General features: G+C 41.8%; 2 protein-coding genes across 2 annotated transcripts; both read right to left on the bottom strand.

Annotated features, from left to right (window-relative positions):
* Positions 1-394: 394 nt before the first annotated feature.
* LOC308331518 (putative C-type lectin domain family 20 member A) lies at positions 395-4,168 on the bottom strand. The gene is made up of 5 exons (XM_080786980.1): positions 4,080-4,168; positions 3,287-3,643; positions 2,778-3,107; positions 1,780-1,883; positions 395-909 (listed from the first exon to the last, which is right to left on the bottom strand). Exons 1-5 carry the CDS (start codon positions 4,132-4,134, stop codon positions 793-795), a joined length of 963 nt encoding a protein of 320 aa, XP_080643106.1. The 5' UTR covers positions 4,135-4,168; the 3' UTR covers positions 395-792.
* Positions 4,169-11,329: 7,161 nt separating this feature from the next.
* Positions 11,330-13,298, bottom strand: LOC308331592 (kelch domain-containing protein 3-like; the record flags this gene model as incomplete). Its single annotated transcript, XM_080787076.1, has 2 exons — positions 11,330-11,335; positions 12,372-13,298. 2 exons carry the CDS (start codon positions 13,296-13,298, stop codon positions 11,330-11,332), a joined length of 933 nt encoding a protein of 310 aa, XP_080643202.1.
* Positions 13,299-17,287: the final 3,989 nt, after the last annotated feature.

The following is a 17,287-nucleotide window of genomic DNA, read 5'->3' as shown; positions in this document are numbered from 1 at the left end:
TGTTCCCTATGTAATGTTATGTAAATGTATTCCACTGTTTGCCTGTCTGTTTTGTGTTTCCTGTGAGGACTGCGGATGAAAATTAGCAACTGTGCTATATCCGGTGTATTTACGTCCATGTGACGTCCATTAATATGCATTGTCCTTTACTTACATTAACTTGTACAGTAAGTCGCTCTGGAGAACATGATCTGCTAAAGTACATCGTAAATTATAGTTTATTGAGCACACAGATAAAAGTACAATTGCACAATCATAACTGATACAAAGCAAAACAAGATATAAGATATAGATAGAAAACATTGATCTCAGATGTTGTACAAACTGGTAAATGCTATATGCATAAACTGATAAATGACACTTTCCACATGAGAAGAAAAGTAAATGTGCACGAGAAAACATGCACGCACGCACACACACACACACACACACACACACACACACACAATCTATATTATTAAAAAGCTTAAGAGTGATCAAATGTAGTTCTATACAACCATACAATCATACTTGAAGCACGTGCACACGCAAATAAACATTCTTAAATGTATAGAGTATGCCCATATGATACCCACCCGTACTGCCTCATGTACAAATCACTCACTTGGCTGCAGCCTAAAGCAAGAGGGCAACTACTGTACACTGGTTTCTCTTCATTTATGAATGCATTTATTTTAGGTGCCCTGCTTACTTGAAGCTGTACCTGACTCTTGAAAATGAGATGCTGAGCTAATTTAATTATATATGTCTCGTGTCTATAGTTTGAACTTAGCATTGAGACTCTACTTTCAACTATTCTGAATCATCTTCACAGACATCTTTCTTGTGGAAGATCTTTCCATCTGGCTGGATCTTCCAGCTCATCTTTAACTCTCCATGATGTCCTTGTTCTGCCATTCTGTTCTTGACCTGAAAGAAATATTTAGAGAAATGTACTGTATGCATTTAGATAGCGTGGGCTAATTTTGGTAAGCCTTGTATATGTTTGTTTTACATTCGATGCATCATGTATGAACGTATTTCAGATACTCTATGGGCCTGCATTGCTAGCATGTAGCCGTGAGTCATACTGTAGCTGAATGGGTAGATAAGTCGTCTGGGCATCCAAAGAGCCGCCTAGTATGGCCTCACTCACACCTTTCGATCTAGCATACAACATTGATGCATTCTAGATGTAAGCAACATGTAAGTGTCATGGCCGCCCCAATGCATTTCCAATGGAAGTCACATGGTTTGATACAACATTTTGGACTACAAGCTGTTGTATGGCTTTCGGCTGTGTTTCGACTGCCCCCCTCCCCCTCATACAACACAAATGTTGGGTCAAACCATGTGACTCCCATTGGAAATGCATTGGGGCAAGATGGATCACACCCTTTGTATATACAACAAGCATACATCAGTCTGTTGTAAAGGTGTGAGTGAGGCCTATGACAGATACTGTGCAAAGAGAAGCCAGCCTTCTCCTTGCTTACATTCGAAGGTCACAGGTGTTTTATTTATGTTATAAATGTATCTTTCAAAATGTATGAGCCCGCGGGTCCATTTTGTTCCATTTGTACACTCCCCGAGATTAATGAACACAGGAGTTTACAGTGTTGTACTGGGGTCTCTGAGATAAATAGAATCATATTCATATCAAATGGTGCGTACATATATCTGTGGCCTAATGCATGATGAGACTGCGGGTCCTTGAAATGAAGAGGGTTGACTATCACTGTCATTATGTCGTCCAAACAGAGAGGATCTCTGAATGTGATCCCACGTGACATCACTCACCTGCTCCAAGATGGCCTCCCGGGTGGCTGGTTCATTCAGGGTCAACGAGCTTCCTGCACGACTCAGCTGGATCTTCACCACCCTCTTCATAACACCTGGAACGACTGAATGGATAAAGCAGCGCTGGTCAGTCCTTCAAACTACACTTATAACTATTACCCTATTAATATTCTGCATTATTATAATGCATGCACGCACTTAATAATAATAATAATAAAACTTTATTTGTATAGCACCTTTCATGACATGAAATGCAGCTCAAAGTGCTTTACAGAAAAATGGAGAATAAAAGAAAGGCAAGGCAACAACATTAAAAAACAAGCAGTAATGCAATACAGTGAGGACATGAATAACAAACTTGCTTATGTGCATTATTTAAAATGGTGAATTAACAACATGCACTCACCTTCACAACAAACAAAATAATGCTTCTCTGTACACAGTCAGTACTTTACTCTATTTTCAAAACAGAGGCACATGGCTTCTTCTAGTGGTGGAAAGTAACTATAAGTACATTTAAGTACTGCACTTAAGTACAATTCTGAGGTATTTGTAGTTTACTTGAATATTTCCTTCTACTCCACTATACATCTCAGAGCCAAAACTTTTACTTTTACTCCACTAAAATTATTTAAAAACTTTAGTTACTAGTCACTTTGAACATTTACATTTTTATTAGAAAACATTAACCACATCAACCCTATACATTTTGGCCATTTGAAAAAAGCAGATGTACAAGCTCACAATGCATTGCGATGCGCATTGTGAGCTTGTAAGATCGGCTATTTTCAAAAGATTTTGCACACATTTTGAACACGGGACATTCAGCAACATATGAGTACTTTAAGTACATTTTGATGCTGATACTTTTACTCAAGTACATTTTGAAATCGGGACTTCTACTTGTAACGGAGCACATCTACATTGCAGTATTGATACTTTTACTTAAGTAAAACAATTGAGTACTTTTTCCTCCACTTCTTCTCAAGAGAACTCACCTTCGTAACAGACAAAAGGAAGCATCTTTGCACAGTTAGTATTTTTCCATTTCTCATTCGAAACGGACGCACACGACATCTTCTCGTGCCTGCCGCCTGGCTGCAATTGACCCCACTTCCTGTATGGCGAGTCGAGCTCGTCAGACCACACCCAGTTTCTCTGCAAGCCGATCCACGCTTGTGTTGCTTCGGTCGCGTCCAATAAACTGGAGGCTTCATTGTTCTCTTCTTCGTTTCGAATGCTGGTCAGGTCCGTGTATTTCTCCCTGCAGTATTTCTGGCCATCAAACCAGCTCATCGGGGTGTCCACCAGTATGCTTTTGTTAGAAGCTGTTGGACACACAAAGAATAATAGCGTGAAAGCATAGCATCGCATCTTAGATCAAATGTGTATAATACAATGGATAATTAAATTAATATGATAATCGGTTATTATATCAGATTGAGAGGGGTTTAACATGATAAGTTCATATACAGTTTCAACTCTACTGTGAAAGGTTGTGTCTCACCATTGCTGTAGCATATCACCACGTAAAGTTTTGTGCAGGGAGTGTCTATCCAATTCTTGCTTTTCTCTATCAGGGCACAAGCCTGCTCATTAGTAACATCTGGGTCACCATCTTTCCAATATCTGAAGTCGGCCTCTCCATCACCATAAAAGTCCTTTAGACACCATTCCCAGCTGCCATGAAGCCCAATCCAGAAGTTTGGACTATTTCCTGTTACGCCTATCACTTCAGCCATGGTATCTTCATTTATAACGGTGGCCAAGTCCTTGAAGTGTTCTCTGCAGTAATGCTGGGCTTCAGTCCATGGCTTCTCCTGGTTCACGTAGTGGTACTTTATGTTGCACGTATCCCGCGATGCTGTTAGGAGACAGAGTGTAATTCTCACTCACAAGGCATAACGTCGCAATACGCTGTGTGAGCTTGTCCATCTGCTGTTTTCGGCGTGGAGCATTATATTTACAATAAATAAAAATGGCCCATTTCAGAATGATTTAGCTAACGCTCCATATCTTTGAAGCAGTTAGGAATTTAGCTAACTCAATTTTTTTTAATATATATATTACATCATAAAAATCAATGAAGAGGGATGGCACCACTTTTCAAAGCAGTTTGTTACGGCTGGTTTTCCAAGTCCATTCATGAATTTAGAGTAGATATGTTGGCAGTGTTCTCTGATTGTCTGGTTACGGGAGAATAGGATTGGGTGATGTTCTCGTTGAACATATACTAACATAGTAGTATATATGGTGTGTGGGCTAAACAGAAGGTATAACATGCATGGTCGTGCTCCTACCACAAAGGCAGTATTTCAGAGGGTAGCCAGCGGTTGCACCCGGAGATGGAGTCATAGTGGGGATCCGTCCAGAGGTGAAGTGCTTCAGGTAGCAATTATTGTTCCTGGAGAAAGTAAGAGCTGGCAAATCAAAATGTCAAATGCTCCTAGACTCCTATAGTAAAGTTCAGTGAATACATTAATCATGTAACCTCTGCCTATATTGGCACGCCCAAAATAGAGACACGGTGGTTAAATTGCTTAGGCTAAACAGACCAGTAAGACGTGTGCACGCATCCGCCTGGGTGACGGCAGACTGCTGGGCTGGCGCTTTGGCATGGGGTCAGATCAACATATGGAATGAATACTGTGTCAGAAACTTGAATTGCCATTACTGTACATCATTGGGCGGGAGTAAGTACTGTAGCTCAAGAGGCAGAGCAGCCAACTGGGATTCGGATGCTTCCTGGTTTGGATTCCTGGCTCCTCCTGGCTGCATATGGAAGTGTCCTTGAGCAAGACGCTTCTTAACCCCTAATTGCTTCCGATGAGGCTCCCGCCGTCAGTATGTGAATGTGTGTGTGAATGGGTGACAGTAACACACCTTGAAGAATGGCACTACAGTATATGCACGTAAATGCACCATTTCCATTTGTCATGAATGATCAGGTCTGACTAGGCCTTGAACAGCTAAGAAATGACTAAATCTACAGTAGGCAAATATGTTTTACTGTTATGACTGATTTATAGCAATTTATAGATTTTGAGAACTTGCTTAAAATGGTGGTTAAAACCCTGAACTTACACCAGAGTATAGACATGGCATCTTGGGTTCTGAGCGCATTTTCTCTGGCAACGTTCAAGGTCATAAGATCTCAAAATCTCAAAGTCAGATCCTGGGAAGTCAAAGTCATGCAAATGGGTATGCCCACACCCTGGACAAATGAAAAACCACACGCACGCACACACACACACGCACATGACACATTACACATTACTATTACTACCGTTATTGATGCTCTGATTTCAAGGTTTCAAATAGATGCATTATACAGTACTGGTTAGAGAGCTAAATAAAAAAAAATGTATTACCGTTTAGACCGAGTGAGAGTCCACACAAAGAGAGCATACCCATTAGACTCCAATAAGCCTCCATCCAGATTTATGCTGAAGTTCACCTGAAACCTTGTCAAATGCTGTGTTGGTTGGTTCAGAGGCAGATCGAGCAAAGCATTACTTATAGGGCAAACTCTTCCATTAAGGTCTCCCAAACATTTTTGCCTCTAGCTGCAGCCCCCTATTGTGAAATGTACAACAAAACAACAAGCTTTTACTCTGAACAAAAAGCGTTACATTATCATTACTGTATGTTGGTTGGAATTGTTCTTATCATGTGGTGTCATAATTCAACATATATGTTGACATGACACACACTGACTATCAAGAAAATAATAACACGGCACTTCATGTGAGCAAGGTTGGCTGATATATACAACACTTCTCACAACGCAGGCACAAACCTTGTAATCATTCTTCACATTTCAATAAAATGTTATAGAATAGTAGCCCAAATAGCCGATCAAATAGGTCACAATGCAGATTCCACGCATTCTGAACTTGTAGTTCAGCAATTTTTCGTGTTGGACTCAAGTGCAGAACCACACACACATATACATACTGTAGGTATATAGGTGTGTGCACGTGCGTGTATCATTTAGTAAAATGAACAACATAGCCATTGATAAAATTAAAAAAGGTTCCTGGACCTTATAATGCAAGCAAATAGTAATTTGATTCAATGTTTACTCTGACCGTTTCAATCTCTTACTTTTAATGTCATTAAATGAATCAAATAAATTTAATAAACTTGTATTTGTTTTATATCTCTGAAACATACCTGATAGAGGGTTGTTCTGTCTTACAGTCTGGACTGATGGAACTTTCATTTGAATTTCAAGGTTTCAAGGAGTTGTAAGAGGACATATCCAAAGTAGAATATACAGTATGCAAATAACTGCACCCATGCAGGTTCATATCGACCTGATAGAACACACAAGTCAATCCAACAACATCCAGCAGGGTCTCATGCACAATAGATCAACATTGTCCAAATTGCAAAGGTGAAAAAAAGATTATAGCCAATCAGGCTATAATCAAGCTGTTCTTGTATTCCAGCTTGACTCTGTCATATAGCAGTGAGTGCCAAATGGAGTGGAAAAGTGAGTGGCAAGGTGAGTTTAATGTTGTTTAAGCACATGCAGTGAGTGCCAAATTGAGTGGAAAAGTTAGCGGCAAGGCGAGTTTAATGTTGTTTAATGCAATCAGAATATTTTACTACTTTGGATGTACATGTATGCAATGCCATGCGCATACACTCTATTGTAGTTAGTTAGTAGTACACACAAAATAAGATATTTAGGGTTTGGGACGTGTGGAGCGTTGTCCCGGCGTTTTTAGTGAGGGTACTTCCAGCTTCCCTGCGTTGGCTGATCTGAGTGTGCGGGAGGGTTTGTAGGGTTCAATCATACTTGCAAGATATGGGGGAGCCATACCTTTGGTTGCTTTGAATGCCAGCATCAAAGTTTTGTATTCTGTGCGGGCAGCGACCGGGAGCCAGTGGAGGGAGTGGAGCAGGGGGGAGACATGTGAGAATTTTGGCTGGTTGAACATTTTGGCCAAACGGACCGAAATGTTGAATAAAGAACAACAGGTCCTCCTCTTTGTCATTCAGAGATATAGACATGGCATCTTGGATTCTGAGCGCATTTTCTATGGCAACGTTCAAGGTAATAAGATCTCAAAATCTCAAAGTTAGATCCTGGGAAGTCAAAGTCATGCAAATGGGTATGCCCACACCCTGGACAAATGAAAAACTGCACGCACACACACACACACACGCACATTACACATTACTATTACTACCGTTATTGATGCTCTGATTTCAAGGTTTCAAATAGATGCATTATACAGTAGGGGGGAGACATGGTACATGATATGATATGATATGATATAGACATGATATTGGTACTTACAGTCTGGACTGATGGAGCTTTCATTTGAATTCAAGTTACAGGCTTTCAAGGAGTTGTAAGAGGACATATCCAAAGTAGAATATACAGTATGCAAATAACTGCACCCATGCAATCTTGAACCCGTTTCCATTTGAGTAAACCCAGATACGTAGTCGGTGTGCTGTATGTCAAGTATCGGTTGAGGTTCATATTGACCTGATAGAACACACAAGTCAATCCAATAACATCCAGCAGGGTCTCATGCACAATAGATCAACATTGTCCAAATTGCAAAGGTGAAAAAAAGATTATAGCCAATCAGGCTATAATCAAGCTGTTCTTGTATTCCAGCTTGACTCTGTCATATAGCAGTGAGTGCCAAATGGAGTGGAAAAGTGAGTGGCAAGGTGAGTTTAATGTCGTTTAAGCACATGCAGTGAGTGCCAAATTGAGTGGAAAAGTTAGCGGCAAGGTGAGTTTAATGTTGTTTAATGCAATCAGAATACTTTACTACTTTGGATGTACATGTATGCAATGTCATGCGCATACACTCTATTGTAGTTAGTTAGTAGTGCACACAAAATAAGATATTTAGGGTTTGGGACGTGTGGAGCGTTGTCCCGGCGTTTTTAGTGAGGGTACTTCCAGCTTCCCTGCGTTGGCTGATCTGAGTGTGCGGGAGGGTTTGTAGGGTTCAATCATACTTGCAAGATATGGGGGAGACATACCTTTGGTTGCTTTGAATGCCAGCATCAAAGTTTTGTATTCTGTGCGGGCAGCGACCGGGAGCCAGTGGAGGGAGTGGAGCAGGGAGGAGACATGTAAGAATTTTGGCTGGTTGAACATTTTGGCCGTTAGACCTTAAGGACAAACAAACGAACCGAAATGTTGAATAAAGAGCAACAGGTCCTCCTCTTTGTCATTCAGAGATATAGACATGGCATCTTGGATTCTGAGCGCATTTTCTATGGCAACGTTCAAGGTAATAAGATCTCAAAATCTCAAAGTTAGATCCTGGGAAGTCAAAGTCATGCAAATGGGTATGCCCACACCCTGGACAAATGGAAAACTGCACGCGCACACACACACACACACACACACACACACGCACATTACACATTACACATTACTATTACTACCGTTATTGATGCTCTGATTTCAAGGTTTCAAATAGATGCATTATACAGTAGGGGGGAGACATGGTACATGATATGATATGATATGATATGATATAGACATGATATTGGTACTTACAGTCTGGACTGATGGAGCTTTCATTTAAATTCAAGTTACAGGCTTTCAAGGAGTTGTAAGAGGACATATCCAAAGTAGAATATACAGTATGCAAATAACTGCACCCATGCAGTCTTGAACCCGTTTTCATTTGAGTAAACCCAGATACGTAGTCGGTGTGCTGTATGTCAAGTATCGGTTGAGGTTCATATTGACCTGATAGAACACACAAGTCAATCCAATAACATCCAGCAGGGTCTCATGCACAATAAATCAACATTGTCCAAATTGCAAAGGTGAAAAAAAGATTATAGCCAATCAGGCTATAATCAAGCTGTTCTTGTATTCCAGCTTGACTCTGTCATATAGCAGTGAGTGCCAAATGGAGTGGAAAAGTGAGTGGCAAGGTGAGTTTAATGTTGTTTAAGCACATGCAGCGAGTGCCAAATTGAGTGGAAAAGTTAGCGGCAAGGCGAGTTTAATGTTGTTTAATGCAATCGGAATGCTTTACTACTTTGGATGTACATGTATGCAATGTCATGCGCATACACTCTATTGTAGTTAGTTAGTAGTACACACAAAATAAGATATTTAGGGTTTGGGACGTGTGGAGCGCTGTCCCGGCGTTTTTAGTGAGGGTACTTCCAGCTTCCCTGCGTTGGCTGATCTGAGTGTGCGGGAGGGTTTGTGTAGGGTTCAATCATACTTGCAAGATATGGGGGAGCCATACCTTTGGCTGCTTTGAATGCCAGCATCAAAGTTTTGTATTCTGTGCGGGCAGCGACCGGGAGCCAGTGGAGGGAGCGGAGCAGGGGGGAGACATGTGAGAATTTTGGCTGGTTGAACATTTTGGCCGTTAGACCTTAAGGACAAACAAACGGACCGAAATGTTGAATAAAGAGCAACAGGTCCTCCTCTTTGTCATTCAGAGATATAGACATGGCATCTTGGATTCTGAGCGCATTTTCTACGGCAACGTTCAAGGTAATAAGATCTCAAAATCTCAAAGTTAGATCCTGGGAAGTCAAAGTCATGCAAATGGGTATGCCCACACCCTGGACAAATGAAAAACTGCACGCACACACACACACGCACATTACACATTACACATTACTATTACTACCGTTATTGATGCTCTGATTTCAAGGTTTCAAATAGATGAATTATACAGTAGGGGGAAGACATGGTACATGATATGATATGATATAGACATGATATTGGTACTTACAGTCTGGACTGATGGAGCTTTCATTTGAATTCAAGTTACAGGCTTTCAAGGAGTTGTAAGAGGACATATCCAAAGTAGAATATACAGTATGCAAATAACTGCACCCATGCAATCTTGAACCTGTTTCCATTTGAGTAAACCCAGATACGTAGTCGGTGTGTGCTGTATGTCAAGTATCGGTTGAGGTTCATATCGACCTGATAGAACACACAAGTCAATCCAATAACATCCAGCAGGGTCTCATGCACAATAAATCAACATTGTCCAAATTGCAAAGGTGAAAAAAAGATTATAGCCAATCAGGCTATAATCAAGCTGTTCTTGTATTCCAGCTTGACTCTGTCATATAGCAGTGAGTGCCAAATGGAGTGGAAAAGTGAGTGGCAAGGTGAGTTTAATGTTGTTTAAGCACATGCAGTGAGTGCCAAATTGAGTGGAAAAGTGAGTGGCAAGGTGAGTTTAATGTTGTTTAAGCACATGCAGTGAGTGCCAAATTGAGTGGAAAAGTTAGCGGCAAGGTGAGTTTAATGTTGAGTTTAATGCAATCAGAATACTTTACTACTTTGGATGTACATGTATGCAATGTCATGCGCATACACTCTATTGTATTTAGTTAGTAGTACACACAAAATAAGATATTTAGGGTTTGGGACGTGTGGAGTGTTGTCCCGGCGTTTTTAGTGAGGGTACTTCCAGCTTCCCTGCGTTGGCTGATCTGAGTGTGCGGGAGGGTTTGTAGGGTTCAATCATACTTGCAGGATATGGGGGAGCCATATCTTTGGCTGCTTTGAATGCCAGCATCAGAGTTTTGTATTCTGTGCGGGCAGCGACCGGGAGCCAGTGGAGGGAGCGGAGCAGGGGGGAGACATGTGAGAATTTTGGCTGGTTGAAGACCAAACGAGCTGCGGCATTTTGGATCAGTTGGAGAGGCTTAAGTGCACATGCTGGTAGGCCAGTAAGGAGGGAGTTACAATAGTCGAGTTTTGACAAGACTGTTGTCTGGATTAGGAGCTGGGCTCATTCCTGGGTGAGGAGCGGTCTAATTCGTCGTATGTTATACACCATCATGATGAAAGGCACCACTCATTTCACATGGGTGTGATTTTTTTTTACAGTCCATTAACACTAAAGGACTCAGGCTTTATGTATAAAGTTATAGTACAAGTAGTAAAGAATAGTATTGATTGATCAGATGTTGGCCCTTAACATTTTCGTGAAAGCAAAACTGAGGACATGTTGTTTGGATCCTGTGATGCCTCTTACTTTACGCCTGGTTTCTCTGGAAATCAACATTCATCACTAACCTTGGCTCGCAAATGTGAGCACATAATCTCTCCCATTCATTCCTCACACGTCACACCACTGGCTCCCTGTATTTTGTTGTTTGTTGATTTATTCATAATTGTAATGTTTGCATGAGGTTTGTTGTTGACCCAAAGACCATCAGTCTACCCCGACTGATGGTTTTCCGCTGTATCCCCCAAGCTGTGGAACAAGCTACAGTAGAGTGCATGGTTTTATGTTCCTGCAACTTGGTCTCTGGCATTTATTTAAGTGTGCTGCTATTCTTTCTGCTGCAGTTCTCTGGGTTTGGTTTTTAAATGTGCTCTAAATGTGTGCCAAAACTCACTCTCGCAACACTATGTAGATTTTTGAGTTGTGTGTTCTGGTCCTACATATTCTCTGTCAGGTTGAGAATCTTTTCATTGTTTAAAAGGGGATCTCTCTCAATGACAAAGAGTCAGGAACACTTTCAGGAACTTGCAAAACATTGTGCTCTTTATTTAACATTTTGGCCGTTAGACCTTAAGGACAAACAAACGGACCGACATTTTGAATAAAGAGGAACATGTCCTCCTCTTTGTCATTCAGAGATACCCTTTTGAATTGTGCGTTTTCTAAAATCAGACCAGTCTGAAGCGAGTGGTGCAACAGCAACCCCTATTGGTACTCTAAACATAATAACATAGTCACACAGTCACAAAGGGACAAAGCTGTTCCTCAAAAAATGTGGATGCAACTTGAAAAGCCATTAGAAAGTAACTATAGCAAATCTGAGCTCATATCTACACTGCTCAGTGCTCACATAGCTCATATACCTTGAACATTACAGAGCAGCAGAAAGAAATAAACGGAAAGAAAGAAAGAAAGAGAGAAAGAAAGAAAAACGAAAGAAAGAACGAACAAAAACACCTGTGGATCACCAAGTAACAGACGTTACAGTACCACACTATACCCCTTACCGCAGCTGAGTACTATCAGACTACTTGTCACGTGTCATTCCGTCTGTGTCAACTGCCCTCCCAAAAACAAAACAAAAACACAAAGATCTCCACCTTTGCAGTCGTTTTTCTCTCCCACTCCCAGTTAGTTTCCTGAAGTCATCTTTCATAATGGTCCATTCCTTTTCCCAAAGCATCTCTGCTTAATTCCTGGAGCTCAACTGAGCATAGAAGTCTATGTTCTTGCAGATCTTTGCAGCCATGACTCCTCTGGCAGTCGGTAGTCGAGTTCTCTATTCTCCTGTATATGTATCTGCTGCTTTTTTCCTGGTGCATATCACTGAGCGCATTCATGCTTTATTTCCCATCTGAGTGAAGGGAGCCTTTTTAAGAGAGGCGATCTCGTCTTTCTCTTTCTTTTGTTCCATTTCCTGGAACTTGGTCTTTGGCATACATTTAGTGTGCTTTTCTTTTTTCTGTTGCTGTTGGTAGTCATGGCTGACAGTTCCCACCTGATGTCATGTGGAAGTCCTGACTGCCTCAGACCATACTGAATAACTGATAGCTTACATAACATTTTCAGATTAGGACTGAGGTCTAAAATGTACAGGTCGGATACCTCAACATCGCCTAGAATGTTTGTGTATTGGTATCCTCCAAAGAGGATGATACTACTTCCCACCTTGCAACAGCCCATGCTAGACATTCCACATGGAACTTTCCCCTTTGGCTGAACCTTCTTCCAAGAGATGTTCTCTGGGTTGAATTTCCACAGATCATTGAAGGTCAAGTTCAGAAGGCGACCACCAAATATGTACAGCTCTTCATTGAAGGCAAAGGCTGAATGACACACTCGTCCTTCTGGAAGAAACTGTGCATAAGGTGTGTTTAGCCAGCAGTTGGCCTCTGTGTCAAACACTCTGATGTTGTTGTAGTGGTCGCATTCGTCCCCTTGGCCACCAAATACAAACATCTTTGTCCCGATGATGGTGGCAGAGTGCCCGTCCGAAGCAGGTGCTGGGTTGCCTTTGGTGTTAATTTGAGACCAGAGCATTGTGGTGGTGTCCAACTTGTGGACGTGATTGGTGCAGTATCCAGTCAGCCCTGTGTGACGTCCTCCAAAGATATACATAATCTTGCCCAAGACACAAGCTGAGTGGCCGCACCTCTCCTCTGGGACAGTTCCAGAAACCTTGGCCCTGAACCATCTGTAGGTGTGGACATCAAAGCCATAAAGCACATTGCAATACTCCATTGAAGTACCTCCGCCCCAGATGTAGATGACATCTTCTATCAGCACAGCTGTAAATCCCCAGCGCATCGAGGGGACCTCAAGGTGACATTCTCTTCCTGTTCTCACTGGGGGCAACTTCATCCAGCACAGAGACACTGTGTTAAAGACGTGGACTGCAATTGGATCCCCATAGTTCACTATGGTGGTCTCCCTGTCCGGGACTCCAAAGGAGTACACCTTGTACCCCACTGCCACGTCAGCATGATCATAGTCTCTCTCTGGTCCTTTCAGATGCACCGTCCAGTGCAGCATTCTACACACCAGGAAAACTGTAGACAAAACTTCATCAGTTAAGGATTGTTCTGTAAATGTCATATGTGCTACCACTGATATAGGGCCAGTGGCACAAACGATATGCAAGCCGATGTGTCGGGGTTGGCCAATCAGGGAAGCCAAGCCTGTATTATCCTCATACATCACATTCTGTGCTCAGCCAATCAAATCAATGCCATGGTACGAATGCACAAAGCATGGGCGTAGTGCCCCTCAAACATAAGTGGTGAATGTTGTGAAGCTTGCCTTTCCCTCGAGAGCTTATTGGAGTGTGCATGATGGTGGTAGAGTGGCCACCAGAAGCAGGTGCTTTAGTGCCTCTGGTGATCAGATCATTGTGGTGGGAAGTGCTATCCCCCGGATTTTTGTTTCATAATCACATGAGATGTTGTGCTTGATTTCAAATCTAAAATGATCAAAGTGTCTTTCAGCCGGCCAAACTTCATGTAGATTTTACAAGCACGCACGCACGAGTAAAATGCCCCTAAATCACTAACCACAGCATCTCTTAGATGGCCTTTGGGTTTCTGTTGTGTTTACAATTTAAATGTCTGTAAGCAAGGATTTCTCCAAACTATCTATGGAGGTCAAGTACCCATGCAGGGAACCATCAATTTCAACGCTCCCTGAATATTATAGAAAACACATAACACTGAATATTTAATCGAGGGACCGTATGCATCGTCAAATCCTAATATTCCTCTAGATATTAATCTTTTTTTCCTTCTTCCATATTTTGTCTTTTGTATATTTCTCCAATTTATCATAGTGCATCCTATAGCTGCTTCCCTCTCCAGACAGGAGCGCTATTGATTCTCCCTGGCCATCTCGGTGATAAATGCAATCTTTTATGCGACGCCTGAATATTACAAATGAATGTATAAACAGTGGTACAGATGGGGTCATTTCATGCAGTTCTCGCAGAGGGAAAGAAATTGCATTTTTATTGGTAAACATACGCACAGTGGTACTCATTTGCATAGGCATCCACAACACTCAGACACAGATTTGGTTTTCAAGATGTACAGTATATGGGCGAATGAATGCATATTTTGTGTGTGTGTGTGTGTGTGTGTGTGTGTGTGTGTGTGTGTGTGTGTGTGTGTGTGTGTGTGTGTGTGTGTGTGTGTGTGTGTGTGTGTGTGTGTGTGTGTGTGTGTGTGTGTGTGTGTGTGTGTGTGTGTGTGTGTAATGGGGGGGTGTATATACGCGTTTACAAGCAAAATAAGGTAGATATTGGCTTCTGGGCCACATTCAACCATTTTGCAATCTTGTCACTATTGCTGTAGATTGATTGAGTTTATTTTGTGACAGGACAGAAAAGAGCACTTCACGAAAGTCAAAATTGTTTCATCATCACTGACGATAAAAAACCAACACAATAAAACCTCTGAAGCCTTTATTTCCATTGTGGTCCTCCGGACATAGAAAAAACCGTGCAACATGAAAGCAAACAACATGAAAGGGCACCAACATTGAGCTAATAGGATGTAAGACATTTTAATACAGATTTGAAACAAAAGCCATGGTCTCATGACCTAATACATGAAGTATGCGCCACACTTTAAAAGTGCATATACATTATATACAACACATTATATACAACACTTTGAGTGAACCTTTTTGGCAACATTAGTAGGAGAAAATCTTGACTTGAGGAGCTGTGTAATGAGCCAAGGAACCGTACAGAGAAATATTTAATGTACAACCTATACGGTTCAAGAGCTACAGGCCAAAACATGAAGGGCCCTGTTATAGCGCCACCATGAGGCCGGTAAAAAACCTCTTAGGGCAGAGTTTCTTGATTGGTCCAGCGGTGTCGGAGATGGTTGGATGGACGGACGGACGGACAGTGGCGAAAATATATTCATCCATCTGGCCTGGTGGAGGTAATTCAGAAACAGCTTTCTGCACACAGCAACAAACTACAACCAGACAGTAGGTCCCAGTATGCCGGTGTAATGCATTACATTTCTATCCAGAATGGCATGTGTAGAATGCAGGCAGACAATGAAAAATCTCAAATTGAAAAGAATGTGCTTATACTTAGAAGTAGTTTTTTCCCCCCAAGCTAAGCACAAATGATTGCAGAAAAGTTATTCAGGCTTGCTTTGGTGACGGGTTGAGTGAAGTAAGACGATTAATCAATTCAACAATCCAATAAACAATCAGCCTATTTAGCGACGCACACGTTTTTGTGTAGGCTATGTTAGAAAATATTCAGTGTTGAAAGCGTGGCCAACACTTAATTTTGTTAATGAAAACCAAGTTATTGACATAGAACTCCAGCATGTAATTAGCTAAAGTTTATGATACATACGTGTGTGTGTGTGTGTGTGTGTGTGTGTGTGTGTGTGTGTGTGTGTGTGTGTGTGTGTGTGTGTGTGTGTGTGTGTGTGTGTGTGTGTGTGTGTGTGTGTGTGTGTGTGTGTGTGTGTGTGTGTGTGTGTGTGTGCGTGTGTGTGTGCGCGTGATGGCTTTCTTTTATTAAAGTTTGAATGATACTTCTCCGCAATGGAATACAGAACAGACTATTTCTTTGATCCGATAAAGCGAGGCATGACGGGACGAGTTGGATTAACACTTGAGACTCACCAATCACCAGGAGCAGATGGTCAGAGCACTGACTGGCTGAGCCGGCCACCACTCACCCAAAGAAACCCATTTCTACTTCTGCTGCACACACACAAAAAACATAAAAGTAAAAGAATAAATAAGTGGAGCTGTGTGTGTGTGTGTGTGTGTGTGTGTGTGTGTGTGTGTGTGTGTGTGTGTGTGTGTGTGTGTGTGTGTGTGTGTGTGTGTGTGTGTGTGTGTGTGTGTGTGTCAGTGTGCTTTTGTGACTGCATTGCGCACACATTCACAAACTCGTCTTTGGAATAGCCTAGTTGGCAACCGTTGTGGCACAGCTGCCCAAGTCTATGGCTGAATAGTTTTATAGCCGAGAAAAGAGTGAAATGGGGACAGCGCTCTATCCCAAAGATGCTACATGTCCATTTTGTGGAGACTTGTATTTTGCTGAGCAGGAAGTTAAGTCTAACACAACTATTAATAAAAAGTAATATATTTTCCACATATTTGAGCTTGCAATACATGTTTTGTGAGACTCAGAGCTGGCGTTAACATATTATTTTGTGTCCAAATGCACTGGATGTCTCCTGATGCACATAACTCTTAACCACTTAAACCAGCAGTGCTCTATACTAAGGCCCCTGTTTTCACGCTAAATAATTTTGCCAATAGACCTACAGTACAAGCCTTGAGCTGCAGGTAGCCCGCTATTTTCACTGAATTACTTTATGGCAGAATATGGACACTAGGGTGCGAAGTAGCATCCAAGATTCGAGCTACGGAACAAAGCGGTGATGACAAGAGTGAGTTGGCAACCATTGTGTCACAGCTGCCCATGCCTGGCTCAACAGTTGAGTGAAACAGGGACAGCGCTCCATCCCATCCCAAATTAAAATGTCTATTTTGGAGACTATTTTGCCAAGGAATAAGTTAAAGGAAAATTTCGTGCTAGAAGGCTTTCTCACCATGGAGCTGGCGAAGTCTCGAGATAGACGAGAGTTCACGCCTTGCGGCTGGAACACAGCGGCTGTGTTCACGCCTTGCGGCTGGAGTTATTATGGCGTAAAGTGTGCCGTTTGGGATACTAGTTACATTATGAAGAGAGGAAATGGAAATAAGCGAATTAGCACTAAAACCCAACGCCCCATTGAGGGCGTATGGTCGCGTAGGGGAAATACCTAATAATGCACGTTTGCACAAAATAACACCTGGACCTCTTTGGTGGGTACGCAACAACTACAAATAAAGGTAAGAAAGCCTTCTAGCATGAAATTCTCCTTTAAGTCTATAGCACGATTCCGAAAACAACGTTTTACAATCATTTCTCACTTTTATGCCTTTAGAAAAAGTTTTGGCAAATGTACTGGATGTCTCACTTTGACAGACACGGCTCCTCA

This window comes from Protomyctophum bolini (assembly GCF_963924005.1).
Source record: "Protomyctophum bolini genome assembly, chromosome: 17".
Lineage (NCBI taxonomy): Eukaryota > Metazoa > Chordata > Actinopteri > Myctophiformes > Myctophidae > Protomyctophum > Protomyctophum bolini.
This window is presented reverse-complemented; position numbering and strand designations above follow the sequence as displayed.